This window comes from Notolabrus celidotus, chromosome 6 (genome assembly GCF_009762535.1).
Source record: "Notolabrus celidotus isolate fNotCel1 chromosome 6, fNotCel1.pri, whole genome shotgun sequence".
Classification (NCBI taxonomy): Eukaryota; Metazoa; Chordata; class Actinopteri; order Labriformes; family Labridae; genus Notolabrus; species Notolabrus celidotus.
The window spans coordinates 8,101,138-8,124,777 of record NC_048277.1 but is presented as its reverse complement, the minus strand read 5'-3'; the positions used below and the strand labels follow the sequence as shown (position 1 = coordinate 8,124,777).

General features: G+C 41.1%; 2 protein-coding genes across 5 annotated transcripts in view; both read right to left on the bottom strand.

Annotated features, from left to right (window-relative positions):
* Positions 1 to 13,382, bottom strand: part of tspan33b (tetraspanin 33b) — a 34,624-nt gene extending 21,242 nt beyond the window's left edge. The window contains exon 1 of the mRNA XM_034685020.1: positions 13,344 to 13,382. Within this exon, the coding sequence (XP_034540911.1) occupies positions 13,344 to 13,382 (39 nt within the window). The remainder of the gene's footprint in view (positions 1 to 13,343) is intronic.
* Positions 8,289 to 23,640, bottom strand: part of tspan9a (tetraspanin 9a) — a 239,984-nt gene continuing 224,632 nt past the window's right edge. For all 4 annotated transcript variants that reach the window (XM_034685631.1, XM_034685632.1, XM_034685630.1 and 1 more), the window contains 2 exons: positions 18,629 to 18,712; positions 8,289 to 14,819 (listed from right to left, as the gene is read on the bottom strand). In XM_034685631.1, coding sequence (XP_034541522.1) covers positions 14,748 to 14,819; positions 18,629 to 18,712 — 156 coding nt within the window. In that variant the 3' untranslated portion in view covers positions 8,289 to 14,747. The remainder of the gene's footprint in view (positions 14,820 to 18,628; positions 18,713 to 23,640) is intronic.

The window sequence follows — 23,640 nt, the reverse complement described above, 5'->3', positions numbered from 1 at the left end:
CACTTTCAACAAAGCAACAGTAATGTATTAAGTGATGACTGAAAAGCCAGAAGCAACATGTCTATTAAAGCCTAGCCTATATTTTCTACCTAATTAAGCTACCAGCCTCCAAAGTGTAAAAAAACCAACAACAAAACAAAAACAGGTAAATCATGAACACTTATAGACTTCAAAACTGCCTTGGAAACCATTTTTTAAAAACCAAAAATGAATCACAAGCGTTTAAATGTATACTGGCATCAGTCCTCAATTTAACCTAAAATTTTGTTAGATAAAAAAAAAGTATTTTTCCTATTATCTTCAAATTTTCTTCTTCACTCATTTAGGGTGCAAGCGGCGCCTTGTAGGGACAGTCGGCACCCATATCATTTGCCGATTCTGCCTATGCCAAGGGCCGGCCCTGGGCTCAAACAACCTGTGTTCAATGCACAGAGGCTGTAGTCCCTGCTGCTGCATGTCTCCCCTAACTCTCTTTTCCCCACATATCCTTTCTCTCCTAAAACCATAAAAGCTTCAAAAAATTACTTTAAAAAAAAGTATGTTAATTATCCAGCCAGCCTTTATAATGGCAGGGACGAAGAGGAGAAATCAGACACAGGGGAGAGACGATACAGGGAGAGAAGCTGAGAGATAAAGTGTGTGGTGTTTTGGGTGTTGATCCATCTTAGACTACCTCCCAGCTCTAATAAAAAAACACCAAAACATCAGAGTGGCATAAAAAGAGAAACTCCTAATGTGTAAAATATCGAAACACAAAAGAGACGTTGGCAGCCCACGCTGTGCATGCAGAGGATGAAGACGAGAATTCCTCATTTAATAATCTATCCAAACAGTGACGACACTCAGCCACAGAAACCTCAGAGTGTGTGTGTGAGAGAGAGCTTAAGTGATGGTGCTGCTGGAGGACGTGTTGTAAAGTTACTGAGGATGATGGGTGTTCAGCCTGACAGAAGCTACATAATACAGCAGCCAGGAGGGCGGCAAATAGGTGGAATTAGAGCTTCCTGTTGATTGCATTGTCAACACTAATTTCCCTGCTTTCCTTGATTGTTTTTCTCACCTTGAATAACAATCTGCATGGCCTGGCTTTCATTTGCAGCCTCTAGATTCACAGATAGTCTGCTGATTACTAATGTGAGAGTCTGCCTGTGGACTGAATGTATTTTGTTCTCTTCACATAAACATGTATTTGTTTCTGTTTTGGATCGCTGGAGGTCGAGAGGATACATATTCTGCAGCATTATATGTAATGAAAGAGGTGTAAGTTTTGCTCAGCAGCCATAAAATCTAACCAGATTGTTGTGTGTGCTCAGGAGAAGTAAATTGTATGCTTTATCTACCTCTCATTTTTGGAATCAATAACCCCCGTTGACAAGACAAAAGCTGACAAAACACAAGACGCCGGTGATGCAGAGACTTTCTTTGAGAGAGCAGTTTTAAAAGATTTTCCAAAGCTGTTAGGTTTTTTATTTTTTGTCAGGATCTCGTCTGTTGTGTAGGAGTGTGTTTACCTGCAGCTCCATTTGTTAGTTTGCCAGTGTGCTGTGTGCTGTGTGTGTGTGTTCTAGAGTGACAGTGTGCATCTGCAGCAGGAGGCACACACAAACTCAAGCTCACACAAACGTGGTGAATATATCCCAGCTCTGTTTTCAGGCTTTTCAAAGGGATGAATCAGGCTTCTCCCGGAGGATTGTGCGTTGAGGTGAAAGCCAGCTGAACTGAGCCGTGGGGACGTGGGGACAAAGGCCTGATGGATTAGGGCTGCAGTGTTCACTTCTGAGCTCACGTCTGATAAACAAAGTCAACACAGGCCGGGCTGCCGGGCTGCAGTTATTGCTGATTGGCCCTGAACACAGTGAGAGCGCGGTACAGTGTTTGCCCCCTGCTGTGTTTGTGTAGAATGGGATAAACAGGGATCTCACAGAGGTGTAGTGACTCTGTAGATCTACAGATGTGATCCCCGTGTTTAAAGTAGTGATGGGAGACTTTCCTGACTCTGTGTGTGTGTGTGTGTGTGTGTGTGTGTGTGTGTGTGTGTGTGTGTGTGTGTGTGTGGGATGGTTATTAACAGCATCATGTCTCCTGCACCTCTTATTTCTCTAACAGCACAGTTATCTCTTGAAGCGCGCATAAAAAGACTTTGTACCCTCCACAGTTCTGTCAGATAAACCTTTATTTTCACCTCCTGTTGTTTTACTGACGTCTTTTTCTGTTTGACTCTAAAAGGAAAGATGTTAAATTGTATAAAAAAAGGATAACTTGTGATAAAAATAATGACTTTAGCGTATATCACAGTTGATTTGAAGAAGAAGCTTTAGTCGGCTACCATATATCCATTACTTCTATCTGATACCAACAGCTATGCACACTTTTGCTTGAAATATCAAATAAATATTTAAAATGTTGACCTTTCATCCATTCATCCAGCCTGTGGGGAAGTTGAGCCACTCCATGTTTCTACAGTTTAACTCTAAGGCTGTGATGGAGAGAGGCACATAAAAAAAATGGTAAGCAAATTTAAAAATGTGTTTTTCTACTGTTCAAAGTCTTTGTCCAAGGAGTTGCAGTTCTTGAGCCTGAACAATTACAGACACATTTTTACACATGTTTCAGTGCTTTAGTAAGTTACTATATGAGGCTATGCAGTTAGCATATTGCTATCTGATGACACAACTTTCTTCAATTTGCTGAGATGGGATAGTTTGAGCCAAAAGTCCTGTGGCAAGTTGAGCACTTGGATTAAAAGCCCTTGTTCTCCTCCAAAGATAACAATGAAGGACTCATCCCTAGAGGTTATATGTGCTATATAAAAATAAACTATCTTGGTGGAAAAGCCAGAAGGGAGCAGAAGTTCCTGTTACCCTGCAGCCTTGACAAGAGGAACGTTGAGTTATGTAAAGAGTCATTGATGTTGCTTTAAAATGTTCCTGATTCAAGTTTTACATTTATACAAAGGCATTGTTAAAAAAAAAATGTTTTTAATTGTGAAATAAATATTTTAATACAACCTCAAGGAGTCATTAAGTATTCAAATTGTGGATATCTAAGGAGAATTAATCCACTTGTTGTTTGAGCCTGATTTGGTTCGTCTGGAAATTGATCTTGTTCAAGAAAACTGGCATTTAAAGTTATAAACTTTATCTTTAAATTAAACCCTGAACATATCTTGAGTTTATCTTTCTTTGACAGTACAGTATATGAGGTTAAATGTTCAGTTCTACTTTGACATATTGTCCCTCATTAATCAGACCTGCGTGTGGCAGAAAACTGGGTGTAGCAAAAATTGGTATTTATTGAGCTGGATGTGGACAGGGGATACGTTCAGGTTTCAGCTCCTTCACGCACATTTTCAAGTAAGTGTGGAGCACTGTGCAGCAAGTTACTAAAACAAGCATCTCCACTCCCTGCTGCACAGAGCTGCTCTGTGCGCTCTCGTCCTCATGGAGCTCAAACCTAGCATAATGCAGATGATGAGCTGGATAGAAACATTTATTACCATTCATCTGTGGTAAATGGTAAATGGACTTATATAGCGCTTTTCTAGTCTTTCTGACCACTCAAAGCGCTTTTACTTACTCGTCGCATTCACCCATTCATACCCATTCACTCACTGATGGTAGAGGCTGCTAAGGTAAGTGACCATCAGTATTAGCTGATCTCATTCATAAACATTCACACACCGCTGAACAAACGGCGGGAGCAATTTGGGGTTCAGTGTCTTCCTCAAGTACACTTCGGCATGTGACTGCCGGAGCTGGGATCGAACCGCCGACTTTCTGATTGAAAGACGACCAACTCTACCAACTGTGGAGTCAATTCATGACGTATTTAACACAGATTTCACAGTTTGTAACATTGCTTCCTCTCTGGAGCGAGTCAGTAAGAGCAGCCCATCTGAATCAGAAGTAGATTCGTGCTGAGCACCTCCAGATGATCTCCACGCATGCGGAAAAGTGTGCCTTTATTTGTCGAAGCTGAGCTTTAACCCCTGATTTTAATACCAATATAAGTAAAAGTAACATCAACTGACACAATTTACAGATATTAGTTAAGGTCACCTAGAGTTGGACTTGTTCTGAGGATCGATAATGAGTTTGAGTGTAACATCCCTTACTGCATTACCTTCAACTCTTAGCACAAACTTGATGCACACAAAGGGTAGACTTTTGGCTCAAATGAATACATAATGGCTCCTTTAAGAATGCACAAACAGCCCAAGCAGTACCATATTTTGCTCAATTTCATTTTCCCCTCAGTATATTTTTGTTCTATTTTATGACTGTTTATCAGTTACTTTCACAATCTGTTTTAACCATGAAACTATTATTTTTAGAAATCGCTTTCAAAAGTCCATTGAATCTAAAAATGTTATGAAGGAAGATATTTGCCTCAAAAAATAAAGAGTCGAACTCCTGAACTCCAAATGGGTAGGTTGGTTGTACTTGTGAGGTTAATGCTTCAAACAATTTATCTGTTACATCTAGATAATAATTTGCAAATAATAAGTATCCTTGATCTTTTTAGTTTGGTACATTAAATCAAAGGTGACTAGCTTTTGGGTTCACTGTTTTATTACTATAAGCTTACTTTCTTTTTCAACATGTATCTATTATTTTGGTTTAGTTTCATGTATAAGCTCAACACATGGACTAAAAACTTAATAAATACTTTAATTTTTCATGCCTTTATCCAGTTCTTTTAGGTTGCTGAATTATATGTTCGATATTTTAGAACACTATTTTTTATCCATAAAGATTGACTTCATTTGATTTTTCCCCATTATATTTAGGACGTCCTTTCAGATTGCTTTTTTAGTAACTCTGAGCAGTGATGGATAAATAACACAGCTTAATTTCTTTAGTAAAAGTATAGATTTTCCAGGTCAAATATTACTCCAATACAAGTCAAAGTTTCTCAGTCAGATTATGACTTGAGTTAAAGTACTGGGGTACTCTTAAAAATTGAAAATACTGCAGTATTCAAGCTACTTTCCAAAAATCTCTGCTGGACAGGATATTCAAAATATTCAGAACGATAACAGGAAAGACCAAACAGAGAATACAAACAGCAGCTGAGTTACTCTAAGCACAGACAGCTTGGTTTCACATGTTCATCTGAATCAAACTCATGTTCAGCTGCAGACCTCCACATGCTCTCTCAGGCTGGATTGAGTTTATGTAGGCCATTATAAAGTGTGTGCAGAGCAGTGAACAGAGCAAACATTTCAAATTCTATGAATCATTCTTCATTTCAAAAAGCTCAAACATAAGCTGCAGATATGACCACAGTGCGCAGGAGGATAGTTGTAGCCATCATTATCACCAGGAAATGAAAGGACGAGGACGTCTGCTCTGTTTGCTCTACGTTCAACCATGGAGACAATGTTACACATACATGTACGGAAACACCACTGAGACAAACAACTTGCAGAACTACAGGAACAGAGTCTATTGTCTTTGGGATCAAGTTTTTAGTAAATTAAAAAAAAATTCATCAGCCAACTTCAGAGCAAAAATAGAGATTTTATAGAGACAAAACTACACTTAAGTACACTTCTCAAAGTACATTCACTTTTAGGCTTCTGCTTCAGTAATGTGTCCATTATTTCTAAACTCTTGCCTGTTTGTTCGGTTTGTGTTTAAGATATGTACCATTGATTTTATCTTTTAGTTTTCAAACTTTCACAGCCTCCCCATCCAGTTTCTATGAGCTGACTCAATGTGTGGTTTGATATATTTTTTGAAAAGTAAAGCTATTCCAGAGTTTTTCCACATGTACAGTACAAGAACCTCTTGTTTGGAATCACTGCAGCCCTGTTGTGAAGCATTGCAGCTTGTGATGCTTTCAACTTTTACACATCCCTCGACTGAAAATATCTTCAAGTGTTCAGATACAGACTACCATGCTGCTTACACAGCTGCCTGGAGTTGTAAAGTTAAGTATGAGTCAGTGCACTATTGATATAAGAAGACCGCACCACTCGACATTTGCTACAGAAACATATGAGCAATCTTGAGTGTCCATATATAACTGTAGTAAGCTTAAAATAGTAGCGGCAGGACGGCTGGGTGCTCCTGCTGCTCCTGGATACATTCTGAATTATATTCCTTCATATATTATTCATAAACTCTTTTTTTGCTCTTTTTTAGTTTAGCTTCTGACTATTTTTGAAAAGCTACAGCTCCATGATAGCTGGAGATTTGTGTGCTCAGAAATATTAAGATACTGTGTTCAGGGAAAACATAACAGCTGTGTTTTTGTCAGTGCTTGTCAGAGCTACATGAAGACAGAACGACTACTCACCCAAAATAAGAAGCTGAAGAAGAAGAGAAAATATCTGATCCAAGGGTTGACGAAGGAGAACGTCTCAGCACGGTTTAGATTCTGTTTTCGGTCCATTGTTGTTGTTTTTACAGTCCTGTCTAGCTAAAAGAAGTTTGTAAATCCAGCCCCACCCGCAGACGCCATGTGAAGCTAAAGGGAGGGGGTCCTTTGCCGTTTGCAGGGTGTGAGGCTGCCTAAAAAAGGGGTCATGAGGTTGTGACGTTGCCCCACCGTGCTGGGAGAGCCCAGAACTGTCCATGCAGACATGCAGGTCAGATTACACAGAAAATATCTCCGGCTGACTGCAGCTGAATGGCCTACGAGCTTTGGAGAACTATCAGACCTTCTTTCATCTCCATGCACTCTTTGTTTCACTAACTTTTCTCTGTCGCCTTGAACTTCCTTGATCTTGTATCACAGGCCTTCAAGCAAGCTGGAAATTGATTTAAAGTTTATTACTTCTGAAAGACTTGTTTTCTGGTGCAGAGAATACGAGTAGACAAAGTCAGGACAATGAAATCTTTGTAAAGAGGAACATCTAATGCAGTTAAAGGACATTATGTAGTTTTGTTCTGGTTTTTCTGCTGTACTTTCCCTTTTTTATTCGTTTGTGCCCAAAGGAGAGAATCTGCTGAATTTCAGCACAGCATCACTCAAACGAATCAGAACGAAAACATGTCAGGCCACCTATCCTGTAATGAGATTGAGATGTAGAGCCGAACTGATAAATCATCTGGCAAAGTGGATCATCTGTCAGACTGACCAGAGGGATTATCAGAGGATGGAGTACAGTCAAAAAGGATCACAAGACTATTGAGTTAATGTGAAAAATCACCACCGGCTCTCCTCTGCTCAGGGATCAGAAACGTATCCTGAACTCTCCTTGGCAGAGAAACACTGCATGTGAATACTTAATCATAGGATTTATCTCTGTATCTCTGGGTCTCCTGTGGAGTGACAGCAGGATGAGAGGTCCCTCAGGTAACTGGATGTTTTGCCACAGGTACATGAAGATTTAATGAGATTGATCGTTCTCATTTTTAGACAAGCGACATCTCCGTGTTTGGTCCCACTGAAGCTTCATTAGAGAGATTTTGTCTGTACTTTATCCACACTTGTGTAACTTTACCTCATGTTTTCATCAACTGAAGGATTTCTGGTTGTATGCCAAGAGTTGGATGAGCACAGTGACGCAACTGTTGTTTCTGCCAAGAAAATATAAAGAGGGTTGAGGTTTTACCCAGTTCTTTTACTTATTACAAAGCTGTGTTAAACACTCACACAACCCGATCACACACGTCATATCGTGGGTTCATAGATAAAGATTAGAACAACCTTATGATGCCTGTTATCTCTAAGTGTGGAGTCAAGCTGTGTTTAGCTGGTTTCCTCAAAGAAAGGCTGGGTATGTCGAACTCTCTTCATGATACCTCACAGGTTTATTCAAGAACACTCAGTTAATATTTCCCAAAATGTCAAACTGCTCCTCTGAAGAAGTCACACCGTTCCTCTGAAATGTAAAAGTCTGAGTGGAAGTTACTTTATCCGCATTTTTACAAACAATCCAAAACTAAAATTGAGTGTGCATCAGGCGGATTCAAAAGCAAGAACGAAGAAGAATAAACGAAACGATGTACAGTGAGCCTGCCGCAGTTATGGTTTTACTCTTCAGATGTGACTTCCCGTGCAAACACAGCACTGCAAAATCCGAATATCCTTGCAGCCGTGCAGATAAAAGATATCGAGTTCACACGGGGAAACACGACAGATTGGGAACAGATAGCAGCAGAAACAACCTGCATGTCACCTCCACTGCAGCTTTACAAGCTGAGTAATGCTGCGCGAGGACAATCCGAACACTCATCCAAATAAAAGCCTCTAATTCAGGTTGATGAGATGAGTTCTGCTGAGGATGAGAGGGACAAAATTTAAATGCTGCAAAAACAATTAGTGGAGAAAAAGTATCCTTGTTTGTGTTCATTTTATTTCAGGACATGGTACTTATACAAAATAGTCTTTACAAAGGCTAAAATAGGTCATTTTTTGCATAGAAGGAACAGTGATGCAGAACAAAAAGCCAGGATGGAATGGCACAATAACTCCACTCACTATCACACAAGAGCCTCAAAACAATTAGGTTTAAAAAGGGATAAAACACTATAGGAAAAGACTCTGCTGCTCACTCCATGCTGCTGAGCCACCAGACAAATTGGCATTTGTTTCCACTTTCATCAGTTTCCTTTTGTTCTTTAAAAAAAACCCCTCAGCTTTGCTTTCTGACTACCATTAGCTCATCTTCGCGTCTTTAGGACAGCGCTCCCTCAGGTTTTAATATTTTCTTTTTAAATAACACAGGCCATTTTAAGGCAGCAGTGCCACTTTCATTCACACAATACGCCATGGGATCTGCTGTGACACTGCTCTTCTTCATGTTCAAGCCAAGTCCTGCCTTCCAGCCCCCCAAATTCAGCATCAAACACTGTTTAAAAGCTGCCAATACAAATGACAGCAACATAAAAAGGGAATACATCAGGAGCATTGAGTCATTAAACATGAAAGGCAATGAGCGTACGGTGTCGTGGGATTTTTGTGACACTCTTTCCTTTATTTAAAAAATAGTTGATTTCGAGAATAAAGAGAAGGTAGTGCACCACCTAGTATAGATATTCAGAGTGCTTTCACATGTAGCAGAAAAACTCCACAGGACAAGGCTGGCAGGTATCAGACATTGCCATCCAGCAGAACACAACATCAAACACACCATTTGAAGAGCATACATTTCCACTGCTCAGATATTCAGCTTTAGCACAGGGGAGGGATTAGGAGATTACAGAAATAATATGTTGAAGGTGGCAAAAAAAAGAGAGGGACCAAAATTATGTCTCAAATTCTTCACAGCAGAGAAAACTTAATATCTTGCCTTTCTGTGCTTTACTGGGAGAGCTTCCATGGACGAGTGGGGAGACTTTATACTCCTTCCAAATAAAAATAATAAAAAAATAAACACAAGGAACAACGTGTCTCACTACAGGATGCAAATGTGGACAAATAAAATATAAACCATACTGACAAAACACAAATTTACATCAAATTTACATTTCTCCTGTTCTGTAAACGAAAAAAAAAACCAGAGGCAGAAAACCTGTGAAGACTGATAAAACTGTGTGGATGATACGTCTGTGAGAGAGTTTGGACTGTGAGGCGATGCAGAATTAGAAAATGGCAATCGAGCTGTCAACATAAATGTGGATATGAAATATAAGAAAAAATTAACAGCTGTAAAATGAGCATATTTACATCCAGGGCTTGGCTGAGAACGCTGTAGTGACGTGTGAGCAGCGTGGTAATATGCCACCATGCTCTGCAGATACAAAAAGAGCCTCCAAAAGTGGCAGTTAGAAAAGAAATACTGCAGATTAAACCAGCACGCCCTCATTTAATTCAACTAGGTCCTAATACAGAGAAGCACTACGACAAGCGTGCAGTTTGTCTTACGAGGGCTTCACTGATGCTACAGCTTCTACGTCAAATTTCCGCTCTTTTACTTCTGACTTAATTGGTTTAACGGCCTGTAGCAATGTTAAGACAGAAAGGCGTTTATGCACCTTGTAGAGGAACATTGCAAAGACGAATCCCCTAGGAAACAAATGTTTAATAATGTCATGTTCTTACAATGAGTTCCAAAGAGCCTCTGAAAAATAAAACAGCCTACGAGAAAAAAACAACAACAACAGTATATCGTATAAAAACAAACGGCAACAACAAATGTACAAAAATAACATCATTAAAACAACTTTTGTTAAAATGGCATTCATCCCTGCTTTCTAAAAACATGAAGGAGCATCTCTCTCTGACTTAACCGTGAAAGCGAGGTGACAGTGGCAGAGCTGAAAGAGAGTTCACTCGGAGCAGAACATTTCAGAGTGTCAGCGCAGGCAGATCAGTCGGGGGGCAAAGAGTCACGCATTGTGCAGGCTGGCTCTCTGATGTATGACGTCAGATTTGGAGACAGACGATGCTTTTGTTTTATTTTTACAATTTTCTCCCTTCGCTTTATTTTCTGTGACAGCCCTGTTCAAACACTCTCCCACTCCATGCAACACAAAGCAACGCAACAAAATATTTGTTTGGGTTTCGGCTGCTCGTGGGGCCTCAGTAAGTAACGATGCAGTCTGATTTACGCTATTGTCATATATATTTCTGCTGTAGCCCCTCCTGAGGTGCAGAACATACCTCACAGCTGCTTTAAGGCATCTAAAGAGCACAGCTGTATTTCTTCAGTGTCAGTGCTGCCAGCTACTGTAAATGTAGTGCCGGGTGTCTGCAGACTGAGCGAGGCAGTAAATAAGGGATGTGTAGAGAGTTTGTGGAGGCAGCCGAGCAGGGGAGATGTGACCACTCGTGCCTACGCTGTACATCAGCAGCTGTCATGTTCCCCCCGTGGACACAGCAAGAGGAGCTTGAGCATATGGGGGCAGGCGGTGAATCACAGCTAGCAGGGTCGCTGCACATAACGGACCAAATCAGATGCTTTCTGATGCATGATGCCCCCTCTTCCTAAATCTGTGACTCTGAGATTATCTCATTATGGAAAGAATACAGTCAGGAATGACTTCAGGAGATCCTCCGAGGCACACAGGCTGCCAGACTGCTAAAATGTCAAAGAGGTGACTTTTGTCGGGTCATTTTTGTCCTCTTGTTGTGTCATTTGATATCACAGTGACTGAGCTCCAAAGGTTTATCCAAAGAAACAAACTCTGCTGTCAATGATTCCTTCAGATACAATGTATAACACAGCCTGGTCTCCTCCTGACGGTTTCTCTGCTCTGCTTACAATAGTAGCAAACAAATGATCTCTTCCGCTTCAGTACAACCTGCTTTATTCTTCTACTTTTACCCATAATTCACAAATTGTGCTGAAAGTTCTACACTGCACGCCCCATTTACAGAGGATAAACTCCTCATCGCAGTTGTCACTGGTTTGACTCCAAGCCCTCTCTACTCCCCAAAAATGCCCCCCCTATAACTTTAAAAGTTCTTCACTGAATTTTGGAAGTGTGGCTGCTTTTCTTTAACGATGTCTGGTATAGTTTCAAGCGGCTTGAGATGCTGCTCACATCTCAGATTGGCTTACCAAATTAAATATCTGCTTTCATTCTCCCTGGCAGTTTCTCTTGTTGGTTGTTGGAGAAACAACTAAGCCAATCAGGGAGAAAGACGCCTTCCTGTTGTGGAGAGAGAAATAGGCCGTCTCTAATCACTCCCCTTTGCTCTACAGTACATTATTTTTAGTGTCCCCAATTTCCAGAATCTGAATTCTCAGTTTAATTTATGCACCACACACAGCCATGACTAAATTCCCTCAATAAATGGATCTAATCAAGCAGAGTAATTGAAAACACCTGTGTGGGTACGCAGGGCTTTTGTATCAGCAATTTTCTTTGACTGACGCCAACGCCTTCTCGACAATCGCGCTGAAAAGGACATTGTTACATCAGGTAGATAAGTCGTGGCTGACTGAAAGCAGAATGAACACCCCTCCTCTGCAGAAAACAGCGAACACGATGTCATTATAATCATTAAAATGAAGCAACATGCCCAATTGAGTCTGATTGTAAGCCTGACGATCGAGCAGTCAGACAGTTGTGTGGGTTTTAAACAACACCTCAGATTAGCCGAATGTTTTTAGAAGAGAAAACAAAGCTGACATGTCATAAAACTGTCTGAATGAATCATCTGACACAGTTTAAAGAGTGACTCTCTGGTCCAGCGCTCACCTGAGGCCTGTACTACGAATACACCACGAGTATCTCGACTTACTCTGACATATGAGATCACACTACTTTAGTATGGTCATTAACTTCAGTTTCTATGATGATGTGTCACATAAAAGAGGATATTTTTGCAGCTTATGACCAATCACAGACATGAACAAGTCTGAACTCAGCAGATCATTGTATGATTTAAAATCTGTTAAGCACATCATCCAGACTATAAAAAGCAACATGGCTGCGGCTGACAACTGCAGCGAGATAAATTTGCATGAAGAGTGTGTTGCACAAATTAGAGTTCATAATAACTCTTATAACTCATTAATGCATGATAGATGTGACACTAATAAAACCTGTTCAGTCAGTTTAATTCATCGCTCAGATGTACTCTTGCAGCATTGTATGACAGATTAGACGTAATATTTCAGCTGCAGCCCAGACGTTATCAGAGTGCTGTGGAACTAATAAAAATGAATATGGACACGTAATTCAAAGCAGTTAGTCTGCCTACTTTAATACCTTATAAATACATAAACTAAGGCTGTCTGCTGCAGGATGACATCATCCCAGGAGGATTTCATTTATGGTCTTTGGAAATACAAATTCAAGTCTCTCTTCCCTGATCTCTTTGCTCCCTGATTTCTCGTCTTAAACGTAGCCTGCTCCAGCCTGCTCCAGAGTGGTAAAGGTGTTAGGCATACAGAAAATGAAGGTCCACCTCTGTAGCACAGGAAACCCGGAGTTACCCCTGACGTTAGCTCACTGACCACAAATCCTTCTTGGTAGTACAGGTCTCTGTTGTATCTGCTGTAGATGTGAAGACACAGCTTTGTTTGGCAACAAGGGATTATTACCGACACCTGGAGAGCACTCATTTCTTGCTTTCTGAATGAAGAGGCTCCTAAGTAGGTTAAACTGTCAGCTTGTTTACAACCTGTCTAATCGCCATGTTGTCCGACTTCAGTATTTACTTTGGTGAGTAAAATGTCCAAACCAATTGTAATCAAGTATTGGCCTGGGCTGGAACAATCCCTGAACAATCAGCTGGTCTCCTACACACTGTCAGAGATGTTGAATACAGAGCAGACACACTGGAGGGTATCTCCTTTAAGTCGCCACTGCAGATGTGGGGTATTTTCTGTCTTGAGGAGACATTCTGGTGCTCTGTGCTCTCCTGTAAACAGACGCGTCCTTCAGGGCATGTTGCCGTACCTATCTGTCTCAGCTTTGATCGTCCCTCACTCGTACCATCCCCTCCTCCTCCTCCTCCGTGGAGGCAGCAGACATAACACCAGTGAAGTTGCAAACCTGAGGTGTAGCTGTGTGATGTACTCGAATGTCTGCAGAGGAGCTGTGTGTACGTATGGAGCATATAAAGCTCTTAGCTTTCAGACGTTTGGAGAGAAAATTGGGGTGAAGAAGCTGGGGGAGTTGACAGCCTGAGAGGAGAAGAATGAGGAGGGCAGAGCAAGCGGATGAGATCTCAAGAATACAGAAGAGAAAGTCTCCAGCCGCCTCCGCTAACACAACTGATGGCAACCGGGAGACAAGATGTCTGCTCTGTTTTTGCCCCCTCTGCCCTTGATTCTTTGTGTTTCTATACGCTGTATTTTTTCTTTCCTCTGCAGCATGGACAGCGCAATAAAACACACCCACAAAGATGCACACACACGGCTCACACAATTCAGTGTGTATTCTCGAAGGGGAAACTTCATCACCCACATCTCTTTACTTGACAGTCCTGGTGGAGTCCTAATAAACAACCATTTTGTAACATTTGTATTGTCTCACAGGGGATGGAAACACGGCTGCTGTGTTGCAGATCTCACCATGTCAGTATATGTGCATTGCAATTTATTATGCAGGGGGAATGGCAGAATTGGATATAAAAATGCACTTCAGATTTCTCACGTTTGCCTCCATCATGCTCACTGTCTCCAAATCTTTGCAGCCAAATAAAAAACCATGAATCACAGGTGTTAAACACCTCTGTGATGTGTCTGTCTCCCTCCGCAGCATCTTCACATCTCCGCTTATCTCAGCCCTCCATTGCACTGATCTGTCCAACACTTACATTCCACAGGAGCATCCATGACACACTTACAAAATAAACAAGACAAATAAAGACGTTTGACATGTCGACGACAAAGGTAAATCAGTAAGGTAGAAAACTAGCATGCCATGTTGGAACTTTCATTTACAGGTGAAAAGGGGGCTTGACTTTGATAAACAAGAGGAAAGAAAAACCCAAAAGAGCGGGAGGCTCTCATCAGTTTCATGTTCTCTTTGCCTCAGAGTATGTGCACGGGCATTAGTAAAGTCTTCCCAAAGTCTCTTCTTCCATTCCGGCAAATTGTTAGTCCAAGCAAAAAAATATAGAAATGTACTCAAGAGGAGTGACAACCAATGAGATTCTCTTCTTTGCCAAAAAGTCAGTGTCCCTTCTCTTCCAGTTGTGTAACTCTTTGGCAAAATGAAGGGTGAGAGCAGAACAGAGAGCAGGGACACAGCTGGATCTGTACAGAAGGTCTGGGGGAAAGAGAGGGGACTCTAAAGAGATTGTAAAGTGAGTAGGGGGGCAGGGATGTTTCATTCAGAGTCTTATCCCATCAGGCAGTGGGGCTCCTCTCCATCGGGCATCCTCTCCCGGGGCTAAGCGTCATACTTCTTCCCCGTTCTGTGGATGTGATGGAACAGCGTCATGGAGAACGCCATGCCCAGGAGCTGTGGAGGAAAAACGAAAAAGGAAATGGTGAATTTCACGTCTACATGTGTGGCATGTGTTCATGTATGATATGTGTGCCTCTCCGTGGACTGTTTTGATGTTGATGCCTTGGGCTGCTATGTTTTCTGATGCACAATAAATCCTGTGGTGAAGCACAAGCACATTTTCTCAGACGGCCTTCAAACACGAGCTCAGGAATCTTTTCTGATGGAAAAAAATGTACAACATGCACACGCATTAAGTCAATGACGTAAATTGAGATGCCACTGAATCAAAGTAGCCAGCGATCTCTTTGAAGTTTCCATTACCCCTGATACTTCCACATCAAACACAGTCACAGGCTGATCCTAAAACCATTATCTGGCAAAGTTCGGATGGCAGAGAAACTGAGAAAAGTACTGTTTGCTGCATCGTCTTTATAAAAAAAAAAAAATGCTACGTGGACTTCCTGCAAACAGCCTCCACTGGGGATTCCTGAGGGATGTGATTAGCCTGGGAAAGCTGCTGATTCTCTTCTTTTAGTTTCTGTCAAAACCTAATTCGTAAGGCTGCTTCAGAGGAAATGCTACCTTAAACCGCTGTCAATCAAAACACAAAGTGCCATTTGAGGTAAACATCAAGCTAAGAGCGAGTCAGGACCAATGAAAAACGGTCTTATATCTTCAAAAGCAGCCCAATTATTTACATGTGGCTCAAAGGTTTTGCTGTCCGCCTCGTTCAGTCTCAGTGAGACAGCATGAAGACGCCCCTCTAACTCTTCAAAGCTCAGTCAGCCTCCATGCAGAAATACAGCTGAGATATCGGAAAGTACTGAGGGTGAAGTTATACATATTAGCTTTCCCAAAGTCTGTCACATGTGCTGCTACTTTAAATCATTCATAAAGCAGCTCTTTATGCTTTTCATGACACTCATCCCTGTCATGTCCTACACCTTTCCCTCGAGTCTCCTAATCTGACAGCTCAAGGTCTGTTTCTCCAGTTTCCCACCTAAGATACACATTATGTCCGCTGTGTGTGTGTGTGTGTGTGTGTGTGTGTGTGAGTGTGTGTGTGTGTGTGTGTGTGTGTGTGTGTGTGTGTGTGTGGGTGTGGGTCTGTGTGTGTGTCTGTGTGTATGCAAAGAGAGGGAGAGAGACCATTAAAATCAATGTCAGCTGAGTGGGTGATGGGGATGGTTTCACACAGTATGAAGACATTATCAGTCTCCAAACAGGGAGTGTATTTACCACTGTTTTGTGTGTGTGTTTATGTATGTGTGCATGTGTGTGTGCGTGCGTGCGTGTGTGTGTGTGTGTGTGTGTGTGTGTGTGTGTGTGTGTGTGTAAAAGAACAATCAGACAAGAAAAGACAGCGTCAGACAGGGAGAGAAAAGTCTCTGAATTAGAATAACAAGGAGAGTGTGATCTTGTCATGAATACACAGTGATCTCAAGGTAGCTAACATTTAATGCTGACTCTCCCTCAGTGATGCTGCGGACCTCATCAAAAGCACAAACATCTCTTCTCCCCCTCAGGACTCTCGAAATGTGCAGGATCCTCCAAAATTCAGTTTGGATATTTCACGGGGAGGCCACCTTGCTCTGAGTGAACCGTGGATTCATCGATTAGCTAACCAGAGACTTGCCCTGCATGAGCATGAGGGGATGCTGAAAGCATAAAAAGTCAAAAGGAAGAAGAAGAGTACATGGGATGATACGCTGTCTGAGCAGGAATTTTAAGTGTGATTTCTACCCCCAAATTTCATGCAAATTTTCGACAAAAAAAACGGAGACCATGATGCAAGTAAAGCATTCGACGACTGTCTCTCTCAGGAAGGCGAAAAAATCTGCTATCAACATCTGAGCAAACTTAAATTATATATCTTCATCATGATTCCTGCATCCTGTTCATTTGTTTAAAGTTTAACCATATCTCTTTAGGTTTTATTCTTTTATAATGGGTTAATGGCCCACGACTGGAGAATTGGAGCCACCAGCTGTTTATCTGTTTGCCACCAACCTCTTCTAAATGCACAACAGCTGTGGACAGTAATGCACTGTAATTAGGTTTTTCTTTTGCAGATTCTCTGAAAATGGGGGAAAATGTTCAATATTTGGATAGAAAACTTGCTGCTTTGGACATATATATAAGGCTGAAAGGCTTCAGGTAAGAGTTACAGGGACAACAGAACTGTCTCTTAGAGTGCTAGAGCATGTAAAAGGAAATGCATCCAAAATGATATCTGTCCAAGGTTGCCTGCATCTACTGGATGTTGGTGGACCTCCAAGTTGTAATGCCCCATATAGCATTTTTATTTTAAGCTGTTTACAACATGTCCTTGTTGTCTTTTAACCAAGATTTTAAAATTCATTGCATCACAAATTCAGCTTCTGTGGAGGATCTGCAGCCTCAAAGTTTCTAACCTCATTATCAGGGCACCCAGTGGGTGAGCTACAGAAACAATGCAGAGGCATTTTGCTTCCATCCTCAGGGTTACTAAGCTGGAGGATGACTAGAGTATAGGTAAAGAAACACATTTTCATTATGAAGGACCATTGAATTACTGCAAGTCAAAGGGGACCTAGATGGGTTGACAGACTATCATAGGGTTAGCAAAAATAGAAAGAAAAATTGCTTCATTTTAAAAACATACAAATTAGACTGGACAACTTAATTTACAGATACATAACTTTGAGTAGAGAAAAAATAAAACTGAAAAATGTCAGATTAAAAGACGTAAAGGCTTTGAAATAGCAGATTGCTTTCAAAGTCACCACATCAGTTGGAGTGGATCTTTGATAATTCATTTGTTCTTTTTTGTGCAACTATGTCAGAAAGTAGTTCACATCAGCGTTGAAAATGTACTATTCTTGATCCTATCTAACTGGATATTCTTTTTATAAATGGCTTATAAAATATAATCAAGTCAAAAGAATACACAATACAACTTATGTTGGAATAATTAATAAAAACATGCTTTTTATGGTCTTTTTGAGGACAAAATAACTACCAGTGCTTGACTGCAGATAAAAAGTCTGAATGTTTGATCCAAAAAAACCCCAATCAATCCCTCGCTGAACAAAGCCAAAGGTGTTTGAAACAGCATGAGGCAAGTGTAAGCATCAAGACAGTTGAAGGTGGTGTGGTGATGCTTGATGTCAGGGTTCAAGTTACCACACAGACAAAGCAGTGACAAGTGTTGATGCACTGGTACATCACCTGCACAGTTGCTCACTCTGCTGTCTCAAGAAAATGAACACAAAATTGAGAGCACTCCAGGAGTGAGACTAGTGCGAATGCAAGGTAAAAATAAACTTTGCTTTGTTCAGTCTGAACACACCCTGAGGACACAACCTCCAAGTAAGTGGAAAAACTTCTGCAAAGACAAGAGGGATAGATGTAACGGAGAATATAGGACGAAATGAGAAACGGCTTCTGAGGGGGAATATCCATCACCCCTCCCTGCAGTGCTTTTAATCTGCCACTCTATACCTGGAAATCTATATTCAGTATCTCTGCTCTCCTGTGTTCTGATGGTTCCTATTACATGACTACAGGCTTCTGGCACAGAGCCAGGAGACTTTGATTCTTCCAGACAGGATCAGGGTTCAGAAAACAGTGGCTTCAATATTTCACAATGTGTGGGTGCCCAGAACGCCCACAGACCACCGGCCTCATAACTTTCTCAGCAGACAAAGGTGGCACAGAGGCCACTGTGTGCACGCTTTCTTACATGTTGCCAGACAGGCAGATGCAATAAATGCAGCTCAACACAGAGCATTAGGGCAAAGAAGAAAAGAAGGAGAACGATTTATCACAGAGCCTCCTACCTGCACTACCAAGATGACCATGCCGATGGTTCCAAGAAGGTGCTTGTTGTCATCCAGCCATTCTTCCACTTTCTCAAAGCAGCCCTGAAAAAGAACAAAAGCTTATAAAGATACAACAAAGAAAAGTGTATTTTCAGAGTGGCAGAAGAATGATTGCGCTTTGATTTAAGTGTTTCTGGTAGAGCAACCATAAACACACAAGAAAAAAGGAGAAAACAGGCACACATAATCCTAAAAACCATTTACACGGTTCCCTTTAAAGAGGATTTTAACAGTCTGCTGCTTGCGGTCTTTATTCCAAAGATAAACTTTGAGTTGTCATTTAAACCTGTCCAAAAATGATAGTAATATTATAAAACTTTATAGACTAGGAGAGATACAGTGCCTTTAAAAAGAAAGTTGCAAAGAGCTTCAAAATAAAAATTGTATACAAAAAACAGAAACAGTAAGAAAAGCTGAAAGCAATGAAATCAAGCACACCAAGTCAGCAAGTCTCACATTTAAGGGCAAATGGTTTGATAAGTTTGGGGCATATAAGCTAAAAGCAGAATCTCCAGAAGGTTTTTGCAGTGGCCTTTATAGCATCGGAGGATTTTGGAAACCTTTCTAGCTTTAAGTCTGATGGCACATGTTTAAAAATAAAGATACCAGAGCCAGTGAAGGGTTTGTAGAACAGGGGTTGTATTATCTCACTTTAGTTACAGTATGTTTCACACTTGGAAACAGCATTCTGTATGGTCTGTAGTTTTGTTACGATAGCTTTTGGAAGGAAAAAGTATAAAAAAGTTATAGTAAAGAAAACTATACAAAAGCTTGGACAAGTGTTTAGCATCGGGCTCCATGTGGAGGTCCCACACTTGCTGCACAAATGGTGAAAAGTAGTTTAATTGACTAATTAAATTACACTGAAATTCTGAGGTCAGGCTGCAAAATGACACTGATGTTGTGTCTGTGAAGCTTGATGCCAAAGTTTAGTGAGAACAGAATGCCTCAAATGTTTTTGGCCAGCTAGCAGGATCTCAGTCTTATCTTCATTTAGCTTCAGGAAGTTCTTGTTCATCCGCTCATTAACGGCTGACACACAGTCAGCTCCATTTCTTGGCAATCATTTCCCTTCATTTACCCGACGAGCCAAGTCTGAATATTATCAGTCTGCAACGACAGACTATTTGAATAACCCCAGGAAATTATGGAAAGCTATCAAATCTATTTCAGTCACTGATATTCTCAGTGAACTGCCTTCTTGTATTGTTGAGGACAGTCATCCAGTTCTGCATGACCTGCTGTGCTCCAATCTTCTGGTGATAAGTAAGTTGCCTCTGGTTCCCTGACTTTAAAAGCCTTTTCTTCTGTTAACATGATTGTTGGTTGTACTTTTGAACTTTTGATGCTCGTAGAAAAAATAAATAAAAGTGTGCTGATGAGGTTTCTTAAACTCTTTTTGCGCTGGCAGCAAAAACTGGCAGGTCTAGATCATCTGGAACCAGCAGCTGGTTCTGCAGCTTAAACCCAATTAGGCTTTTTAAACCCGAACATACAACTCCAAATGCAATCTCAAAATATTGAAATCTGCTCATTTTCTTCTTCCGTAAAAAATGTGAAATTTTAAACAATTGAAGATTTAAAACAACCTAACAATTACAAGCCTGTTTCAAACCTAACCATCCTGTCTTGAAGGATTAGTGATAGAAGAAGTCCCTACGCACCAGTGTTATCTTTTCACAGGATGAGTCTGGCTTTAGTAAACAACACAGTCACATCACTGCATCCTAAACGGTTGTTAAGGATATAATTGAGTCCCTGCATCACAAAAAATACTCAGCGGCTCTCCTTTCAGATGTTTCAGAGACTTTTGATCCAGCTGTGAGGAAACGACTGCTCGATAATAGATTGTGTGAGCAAACTACATTCCTCTGTTTGCCTGTCTGTTGATTTGTTCTGGTACGTGCAGACATCTGCTCAATACTTGTTTTTTGTTCGATTATGTGTACCACAGCACTTTAAGGCTTGTTACAAGCTGCACAGCTCTCACTCCCTTCTGCAGACTGTAGGCCACAGTCCAACCGACTATTCTAAGTCTGCATCTTTTTTAACTCTGAGTATACCTCACATTAGTAGTAATCTACTTTGTGTTTTAATGACATCTTTTTACCAACAAGCCCCCAAAGTCTGCACTGATTTGACAACCCAGAAATGATGTATTCTGCCTCTGCAGCCAGGACTCCCTCTCAGACATGTCTGCAGTTAGATGAGCTGGTGATCCAGGCACTTCAATATGTAGTAACGCGTTTGAAGTCGGGTGCAACGGATCTCAAAAATACAGTTGCACAATGCACAATGCATCACAGTGCATCTTAATAATAGATCACATCCTCCATTTTCTTTACTCTGTACACACTGCCACAACTCCTTTAGTTAATACAAGTAGTCAGATAAACCTGAAATCTACTTTTACTTTCAATCTGCTCTTAATAATCTGAGTATGCAGAGTCTGAGTCTGTAATGAAGCTGCATCTTTTCAGTAACAGTATCTGACTATGTGTCCACTTCAAGCTTTAATGCTCGGATCAAACTCACTGCTCAGATCTTTTTTTGTCCCGCTGTTCACTTTACTTTTTTAATACATCCTGCATCAAAGTCCTGTGTGAACCGGTCACGGCCCTGAAATGACCCGCAAAAGAACAACATTTCATGCAGCACTGTGTTACAGGCTTGAACATGGCAGCCACTGAAATAAGTGTGGTTTATGATTCCATGTGGGAGATGTTGTGCAGGGGAAGCTGGGCTGTGAGCAGATGATAGTGAAGAGGAGGAACTACCTCCATCACAGCTGTCTTTATTGGTTTTCATTGAGTGCTGGCGACTCCAGCTCCCACCTGCCCCGCCAGAGCCGAACTGTGACAAGTGTTGATTAAGAGTGATGTCAAAGTTGGATGCATCCCGACCTGGCTGTTCAGACTGAAGTCACATTGCAAATGATCTTGACTGGATCTGATTTGGTTAGAAATTTAAGTTTGAAACAAACAAGTGACTTGTGCTGTTCAAACTGTCAGAAAAAAAAGTCACATTTAAGCAAAAACTATCTGATTTTGGTCACTTCTGCATTCAGCGTGAATGTTGTCTCAGATACCCCACCCTCAAACACAAAACTAACTCTGTAATTAAATGAAACGTTCTATTTCACCTGTCTAAACTTTGATAAAGCTGAGCATGTTAACATCTGCACACTGTTCATCCAGCAGGTGTATGGATCTCTGTCCTTGCTGCTCCTGCTGTGTGTGTTGTGTGAGTTAGACTCAACAACAAACAGGGAGTATGCGTTTAAGTACCACATCTCCAGTTTTTGGACCAAACACAGCCCTGCATAACATAGTTTGTGTAATATGGCAAAGTTTACAGCTACAGCAGGCTGTGGGATAACATTGAGCTCCTGAATTTTGTTCCAAAACAACTGCCAGCTGATACCTGCATGATGAATGTAGACACTGTGCGAGAAGCGTCTGAGCATAGTTTGAAAGAAAGTCGCCATACACACTGATACGTCAACACTTTGCGACTGTTTTCTCTATCAAAGTCTGTGCCAAACTGGCGCTAGAACATTAGAAAAGAGCCAACTGTCTCACATTGGTCGAGCCAATCTCCAAGACGCCTACACACAACACTTAAAGCCTGCTTTCTTTATACTGAGACTCTGCACAGATTCAATTCAATATTTGTTAAAGTGCCTCCCTCACACATCCATTTCCTCTTGTGCATTTTTTATACTCTTGAGAGCTGCAACTTTTTTTTTTGTTGCTTTATGTGTTTTTAATTTTATTGTTTGAGACACTTAACTTCCTCCAGAATAAGATCCTGGTCAAATTAAATTTTAATTGAGAAAAGATTTAGATTTCAAAGGGCATATGGGTCTAAATTCATAATTCATACATTCATTATACATGAGATAGACCCTAGCATGACTGAGTGACCAGGTGAGGTGTTAAAATGAGCGGATTACCCCTGAGTGTTGGGTTATATATGCAGACTTATGGGCCATAAGGACAGACGTGAGCACTAACTCAAATATATTCCAGCCTGGGTTCATGCAGCGGTCGCTGCAGCAGCGTGGCGAGGTGATGGACTGTATGATGGTTGGAGCTGCAGAGTGGTGGCCCTTGTTGAGTGTGGTTGCTGAGGCAGCATGTAAGACCTGACTCTATAGTGTGTGGCCGTCTCCTCTGGGCAGGATTACACACAAGCTCTTACCGCCATGCTCTCCCAATGGGTCCGCTCAATGTCTGCCTATTCTCATTTTGGCAATTACATTACAGCTTTTAATCCTCTACTTTGGACTTGCTAACAAACCACATGCCAGACCAATAGAAGATTATACTTGTAATGGGGAGAGATTGGTGAACAATGTGCTGCAAGGTCTTTGGATAAAAAAAAAAAAAGAGCTGTTGTCTCATGCATAATGGAAATAATCCAGCGTGATAAGAATCCAGCATTAAAAAGGAAACTTTGAAGCTACTTTGAATGCACACTGAGGGCTGGAAAAGAAACTACTGAGCAGATGGACTGGGGATTGTATGTAAGATTTATGATTTCTATGTCCTCTGTGAGGCCTGTGTTAATATCAGTCGGTGTTGTAGATCAACAAAATCATTATTTAATACCACATATATTCAAACAGAACTCAGTGTGAAACAACAAGGCCATATGGATCTGAATGCTGATCTTTTTAGTGGAACAAGAGCCTCTCTCACATTTGCAACCTTGAACATTTCTAAGAATTCTCAGGAGCTTTGACCCTGAAATGTTGCATGAAGTGTGTTCCCTATCAGCGAGGGGGTGATGGAGGGAGGTTAAAGGGCAGGAAGTGGGTCTTGGGAGGCAGGACTTATAAAGTATGCTGTGAAAGCCGCTGGGTAATTTTTACAACATGATGAAGGACAAAGCTACAGAGACCTTCGCTATGATGACAGTTTTTATATTTATATCATTGTTGCGTATGAAAAGATAGGTGTCCAGAC